This window comes from Dipteris shenzhenensis, chromosome 27 (genome assembly GCF_047967505.1).
Source record: "Dipteris shenzhenensis isolate YYH24624 ecotype China chromosome 27, Dip_SZ_1.0, whole genome shotgun sequence".
Lineage (NCBI taxonomy): Eukaryota > Viridiplantae > Streptophyta > Polypodiopsida > Gleicheniales > Dipteridaceae > Dipteris > Dipteris shenzhenensis.
In genome coordinates, this window is record NC_141622.1 from 46,098,512 (window position 1) to 46,119,979 (window position 21,468).

The 21,468-nt window shown below is 44.3% G+C and overlaps 1 protein-coding gene across 2 annotated transcripts in view; it reads left to right on the forward strand.

The window, feature by feature from the left end:
* The window catches only part of LOC147884386 (transducin family protein / WD-40 repeat family protein), a 37,028-nt gene extending 19,338 nt beyond the window's left edge, over positions 1-17,690 (forward strand). For both annotated transcript variants that reach the window (XM_087398837.1, XM_087398838.1), the window contains 3 exons: positions 8,830-8,886; positions 9,019-9,081; positions 17,455-17,690. In XM_087398837.1, the coding sequence (XP_087254963.1) occupies positions 8,830-8,886; positions 9,019-9,081; positions 17,455-17,538 (204 nt within the window). In that variant the 3' untranslated portion in view covers positions 17,539-17,690. The remainder of the gene's footprint in view (positions 1-8,829; positions 8,887-9,018; positions 9,082-17,454) is intronic.
* The last annotated feature ends 3,778 nt before the right edge of the window (positions 17,691-21,468 follow it).

Consider the following 21,468-nt stretch of genomic DNA (forward strand, 5'->3'; position numbering starts at 1 on the left):
AACGGGGTTTGGATCAAGATACCACCGTGAGTCTCTACCCATCTCCATGTATCCTGCAATCTTGACAGGCTGAAATGGAGCCTCCAAGAGAATGTCCTTTGAAGATCTGTGGAGTCTGCCTCTTGTATGAACCTAACAGACAAGGGTATCCTCGTGTGCATCCCGCAAGGCTATAACCTGCAAAGGGATACCTGTCCTCGTAAAAGCCCCCAACCAGGTGGACTCCGAAATAGGCAAATGGTTTGTATCCATCCACTCCACTGGTATGGCTGCATCTATCTGCTGCATCGTGGCTGCACTTCCTCTGAGGTGACTAATTGAACGAGCTCTCTGATCCTCTGGAAGCATCCTGAAAGCTTTCCAAGCACCCACTATGGATGTAGGTCCCAACTCCCATCTAGACCACTGCATATAGTGTGACATGCCTACTGATCTGCCATGCTCATCTAGTATGCAATCATTCCACATGACGGGCTGCCTGTCAATTTCTTCACGAGAGGAGGGTGGAACTCTTCGAAGAGTACTTATGAAGCTGTCCCAAGCTTTCAGAATGGCAGCCATGAGAGGGGAGGTAGGAGATCTGAGATGGGCTGACGTAAAGATCCATCTAGGGCTGTCCATCCAATCTCCTCCCTGAGAAGGTGTGCATGTCTGTATACTGCGTAAGAAAAAATCCTTCCATGGCTCCTGACCAAGCATCAAACCTCTGACCACCATCTTGCAGAGCAAGGCTCTACACTGCAAGTTTGGATCAATAATATTGAGACCCCCTTCCTCAGTGGGTAGAATAAGAGTCTCCCAAGCCACCCTGGCTATGAAATCTGAAGTGCCGTCTAATCCACTTCACAAAAAATTCTTGATAGGTCTCTTGAGCTGAGTGATACTGCTTGTAGATCGGCACCAACAAGAGCAAACAAACCAGGCTGTAGCCAACAGTACCTGGTTTACAACCACCACTCTGGATGCAAGGTCAAGTCTGGCCGAACTCCAAAATAGGAGTTTCCTCCTAATGCTCTCCAACACGGGAGCGAATTGCTGTGTTGGAGAAATGCACACCCCAACCTGGCATCCAAGATACACGACGGAGACACCCCTCTGAATCCAAGTAAAGCCAATATCAACACCCCAATCTGGAGTGTCCTCATCACTAATCCAGAAACCATTGGATTTGCTAGTATCAGGAGAGATGAGATTCGCACGCGAGAGATTGCCATTCGACAGCAGCTGTGGCAGCTCTCCAGAGAGAAGAACAAAAACGGCCTACATATGCTTGGATTCAGGAGCGCCTTGCTGCAGCAAGGGCTCATCAATAGACACTTTTAGATCAGAGAATAGAGTATGCCTTTCACGCCATAGTCTTTCTGGACGCAGATCGGAGGTAGAGTCAACAAGCACTTCTTCTCTACTCTTGGCCCTAGACATAGTAGAGAGAGTGTTTCGCAGCTTGTTGACTCAGACGGGGTACTTCATATACATCCAGATGCCGTCATGCAGATTGCTTCACATTACTATGCATCCCTTCTGACTGCAAATTCTGATTCACATGCCAGAGATGATGCTAGACAAGTTATTTGTTCGCAGCATATTCCTATGTTGGTGGATCGAGGTATGAGAGCCTCACTTGATGCACGCTTCACCAACATAGAGTTCAGGACTGCTCTTACTGCCCTTCATAAGGGTAGTTGTCCAGGGTCAGATGGACTTGCACCTTCTTTTTTTATTATTTTTTGGGATCAGATTGGGGATTACATCACCTCAGCCCTGCAAGGCGTTTGGGACTCGGGTGGATGCTGGACTCACTCTCGGAGGGTCTCAATCATCTTATCCCAAAAGGAGGTTGCAGAAATTTAGTGTCTCAATGGAGACCGATCACCTTACTGGGCACTTTGCATAAGATCTTAGTGAAAGCCATCAGCCTGCGATTGTAGCCCATCCTGCCAGATCTTATACATGACACGCAGACAGGCTTTGTCCATGGCAGAAGCATTTTTTATAACATATTCTCATATTCTCATTTTGGGAGGCTTCTGAGTGGGCTATGCATGAGGGCCATAGACTGGCAATTCTACTCTTCGATTTCGAAAAAGAATATGACAGGTAGATTGGGGCTTTCTAGAGGGAACCCTTCTTCGCTTTGGATTTTCAGATTTGTGGATTAGAGGGGTTTCTGCTCTTTACAAGTCAGCCCATAGCCAGATACTCATTGGTGGAGTCAGGGGAGACAGGTTTCAGATATCCAGATCAGTCCGACAGGGATGCCCTCTAGCCCCCTTTCTATTCTTATTTGTGGCTAAAGCTATGAGCCTCTATATTAGAGCTCGAGCTTCCGTTGAGACAGGAAGAGGAGTTACTAGACAGTGAGCTGGCAGATGACACAACTATTTTTTTGGATGCCACTACACAAACACTCACCTCTTTTGCCATAAAAGCCGCTAATGTCAGTGAGGGCTGCAGCCACATCTGACGGGGATATGATTGCCCACCCTGCAGGTGAGCAACTAAAATCCGTAGCACTACCTCTGTGAGGCCCTCCTCTGCATAGAAGGCATCTGGAATCCTGATACTGGTAGAGTGGCCTCTCGCCCGAGGCTCTGAAACCACCAAAACAACCGGAAAATGATCTGAAGTGGACACCCCAGCACTGATGCATACTGTCCCACCTCTGTCCAGCGCCCAATCATCCACATAAAATCTATCAATCCGTGCATGGATAGGCATCCTTACTCTCTTGTTCGACCAAGAAAACAGAAGAGACTGTGGTTGAGTGTGAAAAGCATCATCATACCAAACATCTCTGCCATTGAACTGAAAAAGGAAGGCATCCCATGTTGCTCTCTCAAGGGAGTGAATGCCACCTTCCCTACCCCCTCTTTTGTCTAAAGGCATCTCAACCATGTTGAAATCGCCCCCAATGAATCTGCAATATGGGACCAAGAGAGCTCCTTCAAAAGCAGGACACGATCCCCTCTCAAGTTGGGTGCATAAAGGTTAAGAAAGCCAACCTTACGCCCACCAATCAGCAAATTAACCCACTATACTCTGGTGGGGACTATGACTCCGTGTCCAATGACCAAGGGAGCATCGAAGAAGAGATAGAAACGCAAATGCCTCCCCTGGTGCCCAAGGCAGGTGACCAAAAAGTATGTCAGAAAGAAGCTTATGTGACTTGGCACAATCTCTACCATCCAGCTTATGCTCTTGGAGCATAAGGATATCAATGGGGCCACCTGAAACACCTGGATGGAGTTGGTTACGGATCAACTGCCTCTGGCGGCGATGAGGTATACCACCGAGGCCCTGAACGTTCCAACTAACGATTCTCATCGACGGGAGGAGGCTGGGTGAAAGGCCCTACCCGACCTAGTGGTGGAGAAAATCCTCTCCTGTGAAAGAGTCCTCTTGTCAAGCGGAGGGAAATCAACTGGTGAAAGAAAACCCACTCCAGCAGAGGGGGAAGCCCTGTCCAATGGAATCCCAATAACCGGCTCCCCGAGGGTAGAGGGTACAAACTCCTCTGTCTCAAACTCTGCCAAATCTGCCAGTATTGCAAAAGAGTTCCTATAGGAGGGAACTGGCATAGGATTGCGAAGAATCTATGCACTCGAGGGAGTAGGAGTAAAAACCCCCTTACCTCTATCAAGAGGTGAAGTGTGACTAACAGAGGGAGGAAGCTGATCAGGAACATCAGTGATAGGACCTAAAGAAATGGGTGGCCCCTCTTGATGAGCATGTGGGGGGACTAGGGCAACCACATCTACGCCTGTAATTGCAAGAATATCACCTGCCTGTAACTGAGAATGGTCCGAGGTGCCTTGTAGAGGTGGCGGAGTGTCAGCAACCCTCACAGGCATCCAATGGGGGACGACAGGAGCAAGACGTACTGATTGTAGTGTGCGCGCTGAAGAAAAGGGTCCAGGTCTAGGGGCTGGTCCCAAAGGTCCTAGGCGAGAAGGGGGGGCTCTGGTAGCGCGTGTAGAAGAAGTAGGACGAGAAGGCGGAATAAACCATTTGGGCCTTTTCTTCTTCCTTGGGCAATCTTTGGCGAAGTGCCCAAGGGTCTTGCAAATCCTACATTGATTCTGTCTCCCAACAACCTCAAATCTGTCAAAAAAAGGAACCCTCTGGTCGCTGAAGCATAACGTGATCATCTGTAATATCAGGGTCAGAGACGATGACCCTGACTCGTGGCACCCCATCTGATTTGACAGCCTCTACCGCTGAAGAGGGCATGCCAGGGAGGGGGGGGATCTCTGTGACCAACCCAAAAGTGGCTCCTATGGACGGTAAGAGTCAATGGTAAACCTGAGGAAGGCTGGGGAATCTGATGAAAAGTGAGGTGACCCTACTATCTTCCTCTACCAGATCGAAATCCAAAGTGAAGGGTGTCAAAAAGATCCTCCTGGAGCTCAATGCCAAAGGACGAGCCCTGAGTACTGAACCTGCTGACTCTGGAGAATCAAAGACCACCTGCAAGAACCCTCGTCCAAGCAGATGAACATCGGTGAGGTGCCCTCTGAGGTCTCCACGTAAAGTCGAAAGCATCCAGTCCCTAGCCTATAGCCTGGAGGGGTGGGAACCGTGGATGCGAGCAAAGAGTGAGGTGGCATACTCATGTTTTGAATCTGTCTTGAGCCGCTGAAGCTCGTCTTTGGAAAAGGTAACCGTTTTTGTGGCTGGTGGAAGTGGTCAAGGATTGGCTGAATGGGAACCCATTCGTCAATCAAGGTGGAATGGTCAACACAAACACAAAGAAGCTCTATCCGTTCGAGAACCTGTTGCTAGAAAGAGAAAATCTCTCTCTTTTTCCTAGAAGGGGTTGAAGAGGGGGGGGGGCAGGGTGGCGGGGGGGGGGGAGGCAGGCAAGGGAGGGGTAGGGTAGGGAAGGAGGGGAGGGGGAGGGAAGGAGGGGAGGGGGAGGGAAGGAGGGGAGGGGGAGGGAAGGAGGGAGGTGGTGAGGCCGGGGGAGAGGCTGAGAAAGGGGCAGAGGGAGGGAGGGAGCGGCAGAAGGTAGGGGCGGGGGAGGGGAAGGGAGGCGGGGTAGAGGGAGCAGGGGGTTAGGAAGGAGGGGCAGCGGGGGGTAGGGAGAGGGCAGCGGGGGTAGGGAGGGAGGGGCGGGTAGGGGGAGCGGGGTAGGGGGAGCAGGGGGTAAGGAGGGAGGGGCAGCGGGGGGGTAGGGAGAGGCGGGGGTAGGGAGGGAGAGGTAGCGGGGGGTAGGCAGCAGGATAGGGAGGGAGGGGAGCGGGGGGGAGGGCAGCGGGAGAGGGAAGGAAGGGAGCAGGAGAGGCAGCGGGTGAGGGAGCAGCAGCCTGGGAGGAGGGGCTGGCAGGGAGAGGAGGGAGGGGAAGGGAAGGGCGGGGAGGGAGGGGAGAGGGGTGCAGGACGGAGGGCAGCAGGGAGCAGCAGGGCGGGGAGCTCAGCAGCTCACCGAAGGCGGTAGTCTTGCATCTAATTCCCAAATTGTTTGTTGTAGTGTAGGCTTTTCAAAAATTCTTTGGATGAACAACCTTTATGTAAGAAAGCCCTCTGTCTTGCTCTTGTCTCCCATTTAGTGATTTTTTTATAATCATTACTTTGTAGACAGTGTCTAGCCTGACATAAAGATGTGCTTTCTTCCCTAGACAAAGGCCGAAAATGACTGAGCTCAGTCAAAGATTGGCAAGTTTTTTTGGCCCGAGCAACAATGTCCCTCAAGGTCTTCATGTAATTTTTGCCATAATTGCATTCTAGCATCAAAAGCATCCCAGGAATAATCCATATCAATAAAACTCTGATGCGAAAGAGACTAACAGGCATCAGAAACAATTGTGCATCATGCTCCAAATAGCTGCTATTTACAATGAGCAGCCTTCTTTGTGACAGCCTATCATCTGGCATTTCATGAAAAGAAATCCTCAACCATAAGGGGGCATGAGTATAATCCACCCACATTTTGGTAGTGAGATTATCATAATGTTGTGGGTTGACCCTATACCAATGATCTAGGCGAGTTTGATAAGAAGACTGTGCATTATGTTGGAAAGTGTAGCCTGGCAGCAAGGGTTGCGATTCCTTCCAAAGATCAGCAAAACTGAGCTGAAGCAATAATTGAGACCAATGATGCCTCTCAAAGGCCAACATATGAGTACGACTAGATGTATCATCTCCCTGGTGAGGGGCGTTATTAAAATCTCCACAAAGAAAAGCATGTTGTCTCCCCTAGGGATACCGCTTCATATAATCCCAAATCATACCTCTACTACGAGAGGATTGGGGTGCATAAATGTGGCAAATTCAAATATCTCTCCCTGGATAAGACACTGCATAACAATCCATTTGCCTTGAGTGTCATTAAAGGCAACAGCTGGCTGAAGATCATGCTTTACTAACAAAACTACACTTGAAAAAGAGTGCTCTCCCACATAAAAGATGTCATAGCCAGCAAAATGACCATGTTGTCCTGCATATATATGCTGATTGTGCTCCTGTAAAGCCACTATATCAGGCTGCAAATTGAAAGAGATACACCCATACTAGCTTCCATCTCCTAGTATCACACAAACCATGTACATTAAGTGTCAAACATTTGATTTGGCATATTTACAGTTTATACACAGCTGAAGCAAAGCTGAATCAAGTCTGCATATCCACCTCAAGATGTGGGCCTTTACCTTGAGGTTCCCAACTGCCTGGTGAGAGGACAGCAAACCCGCAATTTCCTCTTCAGGGAAAAGAGTATGACTTGCTGTCACAGCAGCCCAAGTGATACCAACTCCTGAATTTTCTTCAGGGGTATGACCATTTGAAGATGTATCATTCCATGTGCGAGAAGGTAAAGGTCTCTTGGCTGTCACAGTTTTCCTTGGAGTCTGCCAAGCCTCCTGTAAAGTTCTATCTTTTCCCTTGGGTTGAGAGGTGGAAGGCATGGAGGTAGAAAAAGAATTGGTGCTTTTCACTTATCCTGGGCTGCAATGACTGGCTTGTTACCCTTATTTTTTACCACTGAAGAACCAACAGTGTCTTTATTTTGCATCCAAGAAGGCATAGCATCCGGAGGCATTTTGTGTAACACCAGAGGGCATTGGGAAGCCATGTGCCTAATCTTTTTACATTCAAAGCAAGCTCCTCCATTTGAGCTCATAAAATGCACTTCCCATAGCAACATGAATTACTGTAATAGAATAAGATTTCGGAGTAGGATTATCAGTATCCCAAAGATGCAACACCTATTGGAATTCCCATTTGGCCTTGGTGGACACACTACCTTGCCTGAAGATGCTGTTCATCAACCATTATAACTTCAAAAAAGCCACGGGCTGCATAATGCACCTTGCGAACAAAACCACCACCCAGTGTTCTGGTTAACCAGTTACCCACATCTACTGCATCTGGCATACTACCTGGGGAAAAAATAATTACAGCATGCTTTGCATATTCAGGCACTATGTCATTGATCTCCACCATAATCCCAACAGTGGGGGTGGAAACTTTCCAATCCTTGCGGGTATCTTCAAAACCCTCATGCATAACATCATAGACCAGTTGGGCCTCAAGCGAGGCATGCACAGGGTTATCTTGATCCAAGTCCTACTTTGTTTCTTGTGCATATAAGTCTTCATTGTAGTCATGTAGTTGAAAGGAGTGAAAAAATAAAGGAGAAGGCAACAAAAGAAAAAAGACAGCGAGTAAGAAATGGAACTTAGAAAGAGCTGCTAAAAAAGCAGCAAAAAGAAAACGTTAACTCAGCAAAAAGACAAGGGAAGGGGCCCAGAAAACAGTAAAAGGGACAACAGATGGAAAGCTTATGCACAAGGCAGGGAAGGACAGCAAGGGTGAGCACGAAGGAAAAGGGCTATCACACAAAACCCACACGCAGGTCTGAAGAACATCAAAACGGGGGAGCAAAGAAACCGAGGAGAGAGAGGGAAAGCGGGAGAAGAGCTGATGACCAGCAGCAGAGGCTTGTCACGACCTACAGCACACCAAAAACGGCCATACGGTAGGTACGAAACAGAGACAGAAGTCGCAGGAGCTGCTGGAGAGCATTAGACAAGAGCTTGCAGGGAGAGCATGTGACCCTAGACGAGCTTGTAGGGAGGGTGTGGGACCCTAGACGGGGTTCTAGGGAGGGTGCGGGACCCTAAATGGGCCTGCAGCAGCAAGGAAACGCCATGGCTCTCTCTCTCTCTCTCTCTCTTTCTCACACACACACACACACACAATGAACTATTCTTGGTTGAAGATTGTTTCCACATTGTGCATTACATGCATGGTGAATTCTCTCACACATTGTGCATTACAGGCATGTTGAATTCTCTCACACACTATGAATTTGTGAGTGCCTAGTTTCACACATTAAAGACATCAGCTACGTTACTAATATTTTAATCCTTGTATGGCAAGGCAAGAGATTCCTTTTACTTTTTGTTGTGTTCCATGGTTTATGCAACGAGGTTCTAGTCTATTTATCCTTGTGCATATGTCTTTTCTTGATGGTAAAGTAGATAAGACCACGCTATATTTTTCACACTTGTTAGCAACCAAGCAAAAAATCATACAATCCAGAGCTGCTTTAATTTTAAGATGTGTGTTTATGAGGGTTAGTGTGTTCGCCTTAATCTTTCCAAAAAGGAGGAGACAATACAAAGATTCCCATCTTGTGTCTAGAATGCAGAGGGAACTTTTCATTAGCTTGTGGAAACAATTACTTTAGATTTGTGTGGATCTCTTTATGCATTTAAACTTTCATTTTAGTCTTTTTGTTGTAAAAAATTTGGTGTCAAGGAGTTTTAAAAAGCATGCCTTGGCTACTCCTTACCTCACATAATAAATAACACGTTTAACATCTTCTAGGGCCGGGGTTCATCGTCCTCAATCTATGTACAATCATTGCGAGGTGATCCTTTCAGGGTAAGGCACATTCCTTTAATGGATTTAGGTTTTTTTGTACTTAATTTTTGGTGGGTCAAGAAGGCACTTTGATATGAAAAGAGTGCTTGTGATATGCATTGTAATTGATGTTTGTTTGCCTTTGTCTTGTAGGACTTTCACTTTGGTGTACTTGCAGCTTATTTTCATGCTCATCCAAAGTCAGAGATCTTAAAGGTGAGTTTCTTCCCATCTTTCAATTTGCTTATGAAGCAAGAGAAGGACAAGCAAACTTCTTACCTTAATAGTGAGTGTACCGACACTGCTCAATTTTGATTCTTTTTTTCTTGTGCTTCGTTCTAGTGATTTGAAAAGAAAAGAGAAAAAAGTAAAAAAGAAAAGTAACAATTGATCTATTATTAGCACATCAACATATTATCAACATGCTTTTAAGTAGCATGAGAACTTTTTTTGAAGAGATACCGCATTGGCTAAATATCTCTTATTCTTTTGAATTCAAAGAATTGCTAATTTGTAGTTTGCTACCTTGTGATGGTAATTCACAATGGACTTTTATGTCATTTTTATGGGATGGTTGCAATTGCACAATTATAGATTGAGATAGTGTTTATTTTCTAAACAACATAAATGAATTTCTTTGGTCCAAACATTGTGCTTGCTACATCCCTCATAATGTTGGACCCCTAGTGAAGAAATGATCCAAGGGATGAGTAGAGAGTTGGGACATTATTTTTATATGTCAATATTTTGACATGTGGCATTAAGGTGGAGCCATGCGATCAGGGGCCCCAACCCTAAGTCACCGAGCCACTCCAAGAGACCTCTTTGCAAAAGGTGGATCCGGGTTATTGGAGGTCCCTATTGCCTAGAATTTATATGCCTTCGTATTTGGGCACCCATTTTACTTATGGGATTGTGCCCTTCACATATTTTGCTACTTGTCATACAACGGTTAGGTTCTATTAGCCTTGTACTACAATGCATGCCATACACTCATGATTGCGCACATTCCAACAGCCCCCCTCAATCATGAGTTGGGTTGTAACTATCATCGACTTCTTTTTCTTGTGCTCTCATTGCAAATTGTGGGTTCAATTCGTGGTTTTCACACTGTGGCTTCATTGTTCACCAGCTTTCATTGTGGGCCTCCTTTTGTAATCCGGTTTTGGCACTTTTCTTGAGGCTTTCATTGCATGGCTTCCTCTTTGAAGGAAAAGTCCTTTGAGTGGCCATATCATCTCCTTTACCCTTTTCAATTGATGCCCATGATTTTCTGCATGGCTTCTTTTTTAACCATGTGTTATTTGCTCATGAGCCTTGTCCTTCAGCCACATGTCATTTTCGACGACTGTTCTGACTAACGCTATGCGTCGATGCACCATGTGTCGCATCGTCAGTTCATCCAGGCTTCTCCGTCCTGATCTGACTAACGCTCTGTGTCGATGCACCCATGTGTCGCATTGTCAGTTCATCCAGGCTTCTTTGCCCTGGGTTTTGTCGCGTCCAATCGACGTGTCTGCTCCTGCGTCTGCCCCACGCCAATTGGTCTGCGGTCCACAACCATCAGTTGGTTTCTTGCTTTGCTCTCGCAGCCTCTGATTGGATGCTTTGTTTTGAAGTCTGTGCTGTCAACTGCTGGCGTCTCTATCAACTGGCTTGTCTGCTAGCTTTGCCGCATCATCTGACTACATTTGTTGCAGTCTGCTCTTGTATTGTGCAGCTGCTTCTGGTAAGGCACTCCGGCTTCCCCGTCGAATTTCATGCTGCAGCTCTCTGTTCTGCGTTAGCTATGCTTCTATGCACAGTGCTGGATGCAATGCCTTGCTTGGCACGCTCGAGTTTCACCATGTGTGTTTGGTCCACGACTCCATGAGCTTCAGGGTCTGTACTTCCGCGAGCTGGTCTTGTCGTTTGATTGGTTGGCACTAGTCCTCTGCCACACCTTTCTTGCAGTTCTGAGCTGGGTCATACATGGCCATTTGTCTGTTGCACAGCTAGTGGTGGGTGCTTCTTTATTGGTCTAGCTCGCTTGTTGCATAGTCTTCTTCCACGTGGCATTCCACGATTAAATTCGTGCCTTCTTGGAAATGGTCTCATTTAAGCCCAGTCTTCTTTGCTGCCCTGTGGTAGAGTTTTCATCAACTCTTTTTCCACGCTTAGTCAGAGTACGGCTCTCATATGATGCCAATATTTTGACACATGGCCACAGTGCTCCGAACTCAAAAAGGTAAGGGCTAAGCCCCTTGTGTAACCCATTTGCAACATCTTGCCAACACTATTTTGGGTGACATTTGGATCTCCGTGCTCATGCAAATGAACCTCTCCATACCTTGCAGCCCGAGAATTGCTGCAAAATGGATTTACTAGGCTGGATGAGCCATTGTATAGGGCCCATGGCCTTCCTCAAATCTGCTCAAAGCAATCCTTATATAATTCGCTATCAAAACACATATACTAGGCCTAATAAACAGCTCCGAACGACTATCTATTCAGTTCTGAACTCTGCAAGTCGCTGCTCTTTTGCACACGACAACAATCCTCTTCCCTTGCTCAAAACGTTAAGCCAACAAGGTCGAGTATTGAAGTGCGTGCTCAACTCAATTGGCACTTAACACCTTCTACACAAGCCAATACAACTCTTCCTATCGGAACAGAGAGCTCACACCCAACAGGAGACATTTTAAACAAACAAAGAAAGCACCAAGGTACCGACAACCGTCGAGCGAATATTATTGCCATCACTATCATCCCCTTTTTAGCACATGGATTCATTTGAAGTAGATAAGTGTAGAAATCACATGCATTGAATCATACTTCTTATTCACACACCCATCAAAACACCTCACCTAAGTAGATAAAATAGCAACCCATAGGGCACCAAGGACTCACAAAGCTCCATTCATACGAGATGAGTCACACATTCAAGTGACAAAGTCGCTTTGGTGCCAATTGTACACCTAGGTGTGGTAGCTAAGCCAAAACCAAGGTGATAACCAAGACCAATCTCTAAAGCTCTTGACCTATATGAACACCAAGCATTAGTAAGGAACTTTTTGGGGAGTTGGCAAGCTCACCCTAGCCATAGATGCAATATAAAGGATCACCCTCCAAGCCTAAGGTTAGCCAAGCACCTAGCCATGTCCACAGCCACAATCCCCAACAAAAACATACACCATCTAGGATAGCAAAGCCCACACAAGGGAAAAAACCAAGACCAATCTAAGAAGCTCCTAACCTACAAAACCACCAAGCATTAGTAAGAACTGTGGTGGAGGAGCTATATCTAGTATAAAGGATCAACCTTCGAGCCTTAGGTTGGCCATGCACCGAGCAGTATCCACAGCCACAAAACCTATGTCCCATACCACAGGGGTCCACCAATCTAGGTTGTTTGTTTAGAATAGGCATACGCCTACTCTAGGTCATAATATTCTAGGGAGTCCACCTCCCAAGGATCCCCGCAAATGAGCCCTCAGCTCATATATTGTTGAAGTGTGCAATTGTGAGTGCATGAGTGGGAAAATAGGAGAGTGCTAAATAGAACCTCGCCTAGAGACAACACATGGCAAATGTGTCAAGGGCATCATCCCATAAGCAAGATGGGTGCCCAAATACCAAGGCATTAAAGCCTAGGTGATAGGGACCTCCAATACCCAGATCCACCTTTTGGGGAGAGGTCTCTTGGGGGGGCTAGGTGACTCAGGGTTGGGGCCCCTGAGCACAAGGCTCCGCATGCATTCTGAGTGTAGTAGCTTTGGGAGCCTCATGTGTCACTTGGTATGGGATTTGTTAGCTCTCTGTTTTGTGACTACTTCTGTTGGAACCTGAGACCTCCGATCAGGGATTACTTGATTTAGTGAGCTTGATGGCTTTCCCTTTGTTTTTCATTGGATCTTTGTGGGTACTTGCAGGTGTTTCACTTGGTGTGTTTCACTTAGTAAGTGAGCGTGATGGCTTTCCCTTTGTTTTTCATTGGATCTTTGTGGGTACTTGCAGGTGTTTCACTATACAATGGCTCATCCAGCCTAGTAAATCCATTTTGCAGCAATTCTCTGGCTGCAAGGTATGGAGAGGTTTGTTTGCATAAGCATGGAGTTCTGAATGCCACCCAAAATAGTGTTGGCAAGATGTTGCAAATGGGTTACACAAGGGGATTAGCCCTTCGCTTTTTGAGTTCGGAGTACTGTAGAGCATGGATTCTGAGTGTAGTAGCTTCGGGAGCCTCATGTGTCACGTGGTATGGGATGTGTTAGCTTTCTGTTTTGTGACTAACTTTGGTGGAACGCGAGACCTTCTGATTGGGGATTACTCGATTTAGTGAGTGAGCTTGATGGCTTTCCCTTTGTTTTTCATTGGATCTTTGTGGGTACTTGCGGGTGTTTTACTAACCTATGCTTTGTATACTGTGACTGTAATGACACGGTCTTTATTAAATCCATGTTGACGAATTTATTTCTACAGTTGTTAAGCAATGCAACGTAATGTGCTGGCCTTTGCTACAATGCTCTTGGTAATGAAGGGGGAAAATGGGCTATTGAGTCTCTAGTGACATTAGAGGCGATTGTGGAGGGGACTATGTAAGTCCAAACCACCATTCATGTAGCACCCTTTGATGTGACATCTAATCTTATTCCCTCCTTACTCTCCATGTTTGTATCTCATGCGAGCAGGTTTTGGAGCATTTGACAGTCAACCTTGGTAAGACCAAGGCCATCTTGAGCATGGTCTTTAAATGAGGATGAGGCACCTTTCTCATCACTTATTTTGGGCTTTTTCTTTGTCTTCTTCTCGGCAAGTTCCCTCTTCTCCAATGCTACTACATAGCTCAACAATCCTCCATATGTTTTTGGTTGAATTGTAAAACCTTTGGAGACCGCAGATCTATCAAAGTGCAACCCATGATCAACCACACATGGAGTGATTTGTCATCTAGTGGTGTACTCGATGGATTGATAAGGGCCCACTCTATTAATACAAAGTCCTGAATGGATTCGTTCTCTTTCTACTTCAAATCATTGAGCTTGGTCCATACATCATCCTCATTTATTTCTTGTCTAAACCTCCTAAGAAAAGCATGGTAAATTTGCTGCCAATCTGTGAAGTAATTCATTGAACCAATGTTGTGCTATCTTTGTCACGGTGCAAAAGAAGTAATCAACACCTCAAGGATGGTATTGCATTGACAAGTGGGGATTGTGGAGTCCTACACTTACCTAGGGGAGGTTTTCATAGGACCGGTTTTCACGATTTCATGCAGCTAAGGCATGGCTTATGAGACTTCAGGTAAGCTCTGATTTGACTAAAGCGACAATGCTTTCATGCACACTTTCAAGTTTCCCCGACGAAGGGATGATTGTCTGATACCCTTGTAAGGTCGATAGCCATGTATGCAACACCCTTTTGGGGGAGTGATCTCTTGGTGACTGAGAGGGGGAGATTTGAGAGGCTATAGGTGATATAATGGGAGATCGGTTGATTTGGAGTATGCAGATAGTTTAGGCATAGTTTGCCATAACACCACTCCAGATCGATGCCATTTTAAGATGGTGACATACCTTCATTGGATTTGGGCCTTGCCTAGGTGGAGACACCAAGATCGGCACTAGAGTCATCCAGATGACTAGCGGATAGAAGTGTTGGCATAGCTTGGTATGCGCACATATTTGGATGGTTTGCCAGTCAGGTTTGCAGTGTTGCCACTCAGCCCTGGTATGGCCTTGTAGGCTAGTTAGGACAATTGGCTCTATTGGGACATCTAGTCATAGTTCACTTAGGACACTTAGTCCTACCTTGTTGTCTCCTCCTTACATTTCAGCTTCCTTTCATTGCTCCACGCATTCGACAGTGGTATCAGCGCCGGATGCTCATACCTACCCCCGCCCCCAAAACCCCCCCTCCAAAAAAAAAAACCCACCCTTGTGTTCATTGCTCAGCCCAAGTTTCTCTCAAGGAAACAACGCTATGGGTGAAGACGGGAGCTGACCGGATGTGCAATGAAGTAAGGGTGGGAGTTGCTTTTGGTTGTATGATTCAACCATTATTCCAAGGTTGGCATTAGTCAGTGGGGTTGGGACGGAAACATATAGAGCTCAAACATAATGACATGCAGCTCGACTTGCTACTCTTGGATTCCATTAGTCCAGGGTTGGGACAGAAAGATATAGAGCTCAAACATAATGACTTGCAGCTTGACTTGCTACTCCCGGTTTCCATTAGTTTGGGCTTGGGGCGGAAAAATATAGAGCTCATACACGACGACTTGCAGCTCGATTTGCCAGACCCGTGTTCATAAGTCCAAGGTTTGGACAGAAAAATATAGAGCTCAAACGTAGCGATTTCTAGCTTGACTGGATTGGGACGGAAAAATATAGAGCTCAAACGTAACAACTTGCAGCTCGACTTGCTAATCCCAGTTTCTATTAGTTCGGGGTTGGGATGAAAAATTTAGAGCTCAAACATAACGACTTGCAGCTCGACTTGCTGCTCCCGGTTTCCATTAGTCTGGGTTTGGGACGGAAAATAATAGAGCTCAAACTTAATGACTTGCAACTTGACTTGCTACTCCCAGTTTCCATTAGTTCGAGGTTGGGACGAAAAAATATAGAGCTCAAAGATAAAGACTTGCAGCTTGACTTGCTACTCCCAGTTTCCATTAGTTTGGGGTTAGGGAAAAATAGAGATCTCAAAACGTAATGACTAGCAGCTCGACTGGGTTGGGATGGGAAAATATAGAGATCAAACATGACGACTTGCTACTCCCGGCTTCCATTAGTCCAAGGTTGGGATGCTAAAATATAGAGCTCAAAAAATGAAGACTTGAAGCTTGACTAGGTTAGGATGGAAAAATATAGAGCTCAAACATAACAACTTGCATCTTGACTTGCTACTCCCCGTTTCCATTAGTCCAGTGTTGGGACGGAAAAATACATAGCTCAAATATAATGACTAGCAGCTTGACTGCTACTCTTCGTTTCCATTTCCAGTTGCACTTTGCATGCGCTCCCCAAATTTTGGGTCTTTTGCCCAAATTGCAGTCTTTTTCTCTCATATTTCCTGGTAAGGCCCTGTTCTTCAATTCTCACATTCAGCTTGCAAGAAATTGGAGCTTTTGCTCCCATTGCCTTACATTGGCCCTTGTGCATTGGGGACTTGATTTTCCGGTACATTGAAGCAAATTTTGCAGACATTTGGGGCAATCATTTTGCAGACTTGTTGGACACACATTTGCAGATTTGCAATTTGTTTATTTGTAGGCAGATTTTGGGGGCGTAGTTTTGCATTTGGCTCAGTGTTTGAGCAGCCCATTTGGCATTCACACTTGCAAAGCATTTCTGTCATTTTGGCCTGACATTTGCAGCTTGCAGTCAAATATTTGGGGAGCCAGCTCATTGCAGCGATAGCCTTGAGGCTTTGACATTTGCAGGGCACTTCCTTTTTGGAGATTTTTTGCAATGGCCAGCAATGATTTGTTAGGACTGTTTTCCGCTGAAGACAAGCTTTGATGGTCAAAACTATACTATGTGGTCGTACTTGGTGTGCCACTTGTTAGTTGCCAAGAACTTCTAGGATATTGTTGGGTCTTTTCTGTTGTCCATATAATATCGTTGCTCCCTTTGACACTTGAGAATGCATTTGTTTTGTCACACTGACACTGGCCTAAAAATAGAGCACGGCTTAAACGTCGTCACCTTGCTGAGGTGTGGTTACCCAGGGAACATGTCCTGTTTTTTGGATCTTGGATGTATCTCTGCTTTTACTCCACTCGGTCAAGGTTGTGACATCCCAGTAATAGGACTAGACATGTGTTGCTTTTCCTATGAGCTACGGTATCAGACCTGAATTTTGCTCTTATGCATCTAGTGGGTTAATTTTCAACCTTGCAAGGATGCTGACTCTTTGTTAATCATTGTAATCAACCTGCTTCTGTGTTTAGTTTGTCGGCTTAGGGTGCCCAGGTTAGTTATTTCATCTTATTGCCTGCCTGTAACCAGTGTAATCAACCTGAACCTGATGCACCTGTATTTAGTCGGTTTGGTTAGGACGCACAGGTTGCCTATAATGGCTTCAAATATTTTCAAGGCTGTGTAGATGTCTTGAAGCACCAATGGCTTCTTACGGTATTAGACCTGAATTTTGCTCTTATGCATCTAGTGGGTTAATTTTCAACGTTGCAAGGATGCTGACTCTTTGTTAATCATTGTAATCAACCTGCTTCTGTGTTTAGTTTGTCGGCTTAGGGTGCCCAGGTTAGTTATTTCATCTTATTGCCTGCCTGTAACCAGTGTAATCAACCTGAACTTGATGCACCTGTATTTAGTCGGTTTGGTTAGGATGCACAGGTTACCTAGAATGGCTTCAAATATTTTCAAGGCTGTGTAGATGTCTTGAACCACCAATGGCTTCTTACGCTTTCCTGTTGAAAGAGAAGGCTGCATCTTTTTGGACATGGAGGTTTTATTTTTCACCTTTGCTTTTGACATCGGTTACAACGGTAGTGCTACAAAATTTTAATTGAAAAATAATTTGGTGCTTAGTTTATTAATTTTGTCCTTTCACAAGTCGTATATGAAATGTCGACATTTTTGCCAGGTTAATCTTCTTGCAAGTAATATCCACAAGAAGACGCATGACTTGGAGGCACAGCATAAACTTCCGGCAGGCATGGGAGCTTAGTGGATGTAGATTTGAAGGTGTGAGGCCTTTGTAGAAAGTGTTTTTCAATTTGTCCTTTCTCCCATTTCTTCACATGCTAATTTTTCAAACATGTGCGGGGAAATCGATGCAAAGAAAGCTATGAGTGGTTTCGAACGAAGCTTTTCAAATGCAAAGAGCAATATCATTTTACCATCTCTCTCTCTCTCTCTCTCTCTCTCTCTCTCTCTCTCTCTCTCTCTCTCTACATGAATCGAGGTGCAACATAAACTTTTAGGAGGCATGGTATGCATGAATAGATAAGGGTATTTGCAACTCTTTTGTTCTTGCATGATATCTTTCTAAGCTTTGCAAATATTGAGCTGCACATCACAAGATGACTATTTGTACACTAAAATGAATATAAATAAATGAAGATATGTTTGCGTGCGCACGCGTGCAATGTGTGTGTGTGTAAGATGCTCATAGAAGAATCCCTAGCAGCACTCGGGTACACGCTCTTCTTTTGCAATCCACCATCACCCTCAAAGTGTCGGGAATGTGACTTGCAATTTTAATAGGGTGTGCACAGAATGCAAATTGCATGTAGTGTACGAGACCATGAGTGTCAATAGTGTAACAAGGAAATTCACAAAGCATCCCACAATCTTGCAAGCGTGGTACCCAAAAGTCTTTCCACTTAGAAGAGAGACAACAAGTATTCCTTACCCAAATAGCAGTTGAAGGGTGAGGTGTTGCACTAGAAGAGTCCATTGAAATACTTGTATGACACAGGAATTTCTTGTTGTTCATGCTCCTAGACGTGTGTGTGAGGAAGTGTTTGGTTACATTTTAGTGTTTGAGTAATCAAGTGCTTACCTAGCAACACATGATAATTCACAAAAAGTCCACACTATACTATCCAGATAACAAGCAAATGACTAGGTGGAATCAACCAACAAGATTTTGTAGTAGACCTTAAAGAATATTATTAGAAAGATTGGAATTGACTAGGGGCATCAATTGCATTTTGCATTTTTGGGCCTTCATCCAAGATTGCTCTCCCCTAGACCCCTTCTCTTCAACATATAGAGTGAGAAGTGGTGGTGCCCAATTAGTCCTTGGTGCAAGTATTTGGTTTGCTATTAGAGAGCAACTGAGTCCAAAAGGGTTTGAAGAGCATAGGCTTATTGGCTTCATGGACTAGACATTGAAAGTGATACAATGTAGATGGAAGATCTAGGTAGATAGGATTACCAGGTTTTAAATGTTCAAGCTTGGTGATCGAGCCTTGGTTTCCAACTCATCCATGGTCCCTCATCCTAGAAAGTTGAAGTTGGGTCCTTGTTAGATCATAGGCAAGATTGGTTTTGGCGTTTTTCAGCTTGCCATGTTGGAAGGCGTGAATCTCCTAAAACCTATAAATGGATTTATATAAAGCACGATTTAGGGAGTTTAAAGGACCTTCTCACAATGCCTTTTACTACTTGTTGCATCAACTTTATTTGGGTACAAATGGTAGTGTAACAAGTAGTGGCACCAAATTGTGGTACAATTAGCAATGCAACAAGTATTGCACCAAATCATGTTGAACCAACGAGTTCTTCCTTTATGGTGAACTCTTGAATATGCAGTCATAGTGTATATCAAGTGGCGGTTCTTTCCTCAAAAAGTGGCCATGATGACATTGTTGTAGAAAGTTAAAGACCCATACCCATATAGATCTAGTGATCCGATAACTCCAAGTGTCTAGTATTTGACTCATGGATCACGTAGGTTCTAGCTAACTAAGGTGTGGTTTTGAAACTCACTTCCACCCAGGTTGTGCCAAAAGTGTTGGCTACTACCACCTACCACTACTACTACATCAAACATATTCGTAGATCCGAACTTAAGCATAGGTGGAAGTCCAACTTTGGGTTCTATTTCTAGTTAAGGTTGGACCCAAGTACAAGTACCTATGTAAATTTAGTGGAGATTCACAGAGATGTAGCTTTGGATTGATGCGTTTGATCTCAAATGATATGGCCGTCAACCGAGTAGAATTGATTGAAGATTAAATTGATAGATTGGCATCACAATTGATTGCATTGCATTAATCTATTATTGTGTGTCACCACAATTATATGTGTTGATGTGGCATCAACACATTGATTTTCTAGAAGTCCATGTCTTATGTTTGCTATGATAAGTCTCTCTATGTAAACAATAGTTGGAGATAGCCCAAAGAATGGCTAGTGCGCAAGTATGTGCCACACTGAAAAACATTCAGTCTAGCTAATTTAAGACCTTGACCATGTTTTTCTTATGATAGTAAGGATTTCAATTTGTGAACTTGATCCAAAAGTTATCCTTGGGAAAATACGTCAAGTGCAATTGGATATATCCCTTCACTCTAGTAGACAATCTTCATGGTCTCAAATTCATAGCTATGAGTATACCCATAGCTATGCCTCACTCTCCTACATGGTTGCTTGTGCTTGAGGGCATGTAAATATTTTGTGTAAAGGTTTCTTAAAGCAAAAGGTTATTAGATAACATTATTTACATACATGCTATGATCATCATTCCATGACATATTTGCAATTATGAGAATTAAACTAGTAAATGAAAGGCAATTAGCAGGATCACCAGGCAATTCCACTAGTTCGAATAAATTAGAAAGGTATTCACACAACCACTCTCTAGATATTAGAGCTCATGAGAAGATATTATTCATTACAATAGTATAGCTTGGGGTCTCCACTATCCCTTCAAATTCTAAAGACAAGGTGACATAGAAGAACTTTCAGACTTCATTATAGGGGATTCGTACAATATGACGGTTTAGTACTCATCTCTCTTCAGTCAAGCAAGGCACTCTTCTCTCCCCCATTGAACCATTCTAATATCATCTAATGATACCTTAAAATGTTTTATGTTGGTCTCAAATAGATCCTTTAAGGTTGTCCAAGCATCCTATGTAGTCATTGGTGGCTCAATGGGCATAAGCACCGAATTTGTTTTCACCTTGATGATCATGAAAAGTGACTCAACATCTTTGAGCATCCAATATATGACATAAAATTTATCTATATCCTTCACCATGTTATCCACTTGATTAGCTCCATTTCTTCAATAATCTCCTCTTGCCAGCAAATGGCTCTGAAGCTTTATCTTGTATAGTTGGAGGTGCCCCCTTTAATTGGTCTAGTGTCTTAAATATATCCAAAATAGATCATATGGATTATCCTCAGTTCCAATTGATGGAATTTAATATTATATTGTACATTTCTAGGCAAAAAACACCCTCTAGCTAGTATAGTGGCTCACATCCAGTTGAAATATATCTTGAGGGTTATCCTTCACAACCACCCCAGCATGAGTAGCACTAGAGTGAACTTTCCTTGGAGTACCTATTGGTACTTGTTGAGCCTTAGGGAACCCAAGGTTCATTATAGTGAACAAGGGTCAAGAAAGTGGCATATCAAGGAAACCTATCATCAACCAAGGGATGACAGCCTTTTCAAGATACATGTAAGGGCATACACACTTGGATAACATGCATAGGAGGAGCGATAGTGTTTGGGCAGTTAGGATGAACTTGGATATATACAAGCTCTTCTTGGCCTTTTAGGCCTAGATGGCTTGTGACCATTTGGTTATAATAGTGGATTGATTTTTGCCATATTTTATTGGTAAAGAAAGAAATAATAGATGCATGCTAGCAGCATGACAACATCACTTTAAGTTGGGGGCTTAACTACCCTCAAATATCAACTCATGGTAGTTGGTCATGAAGTGGATGGTATGAGGAGATTTAATGGCTTGGTCACTAATAAAATGACTTGATAATGCTGAAATTCACTCACATTCAAGTAGCTTGGCCATGCTCAAGGTCAGAAAGAGTATAAGGAGATTTAATGGCTTGGTCACTAATAAAATGACTTGATAATGCTGAAATTCACTCACATTCAAGTAGCTTGGCCTGTT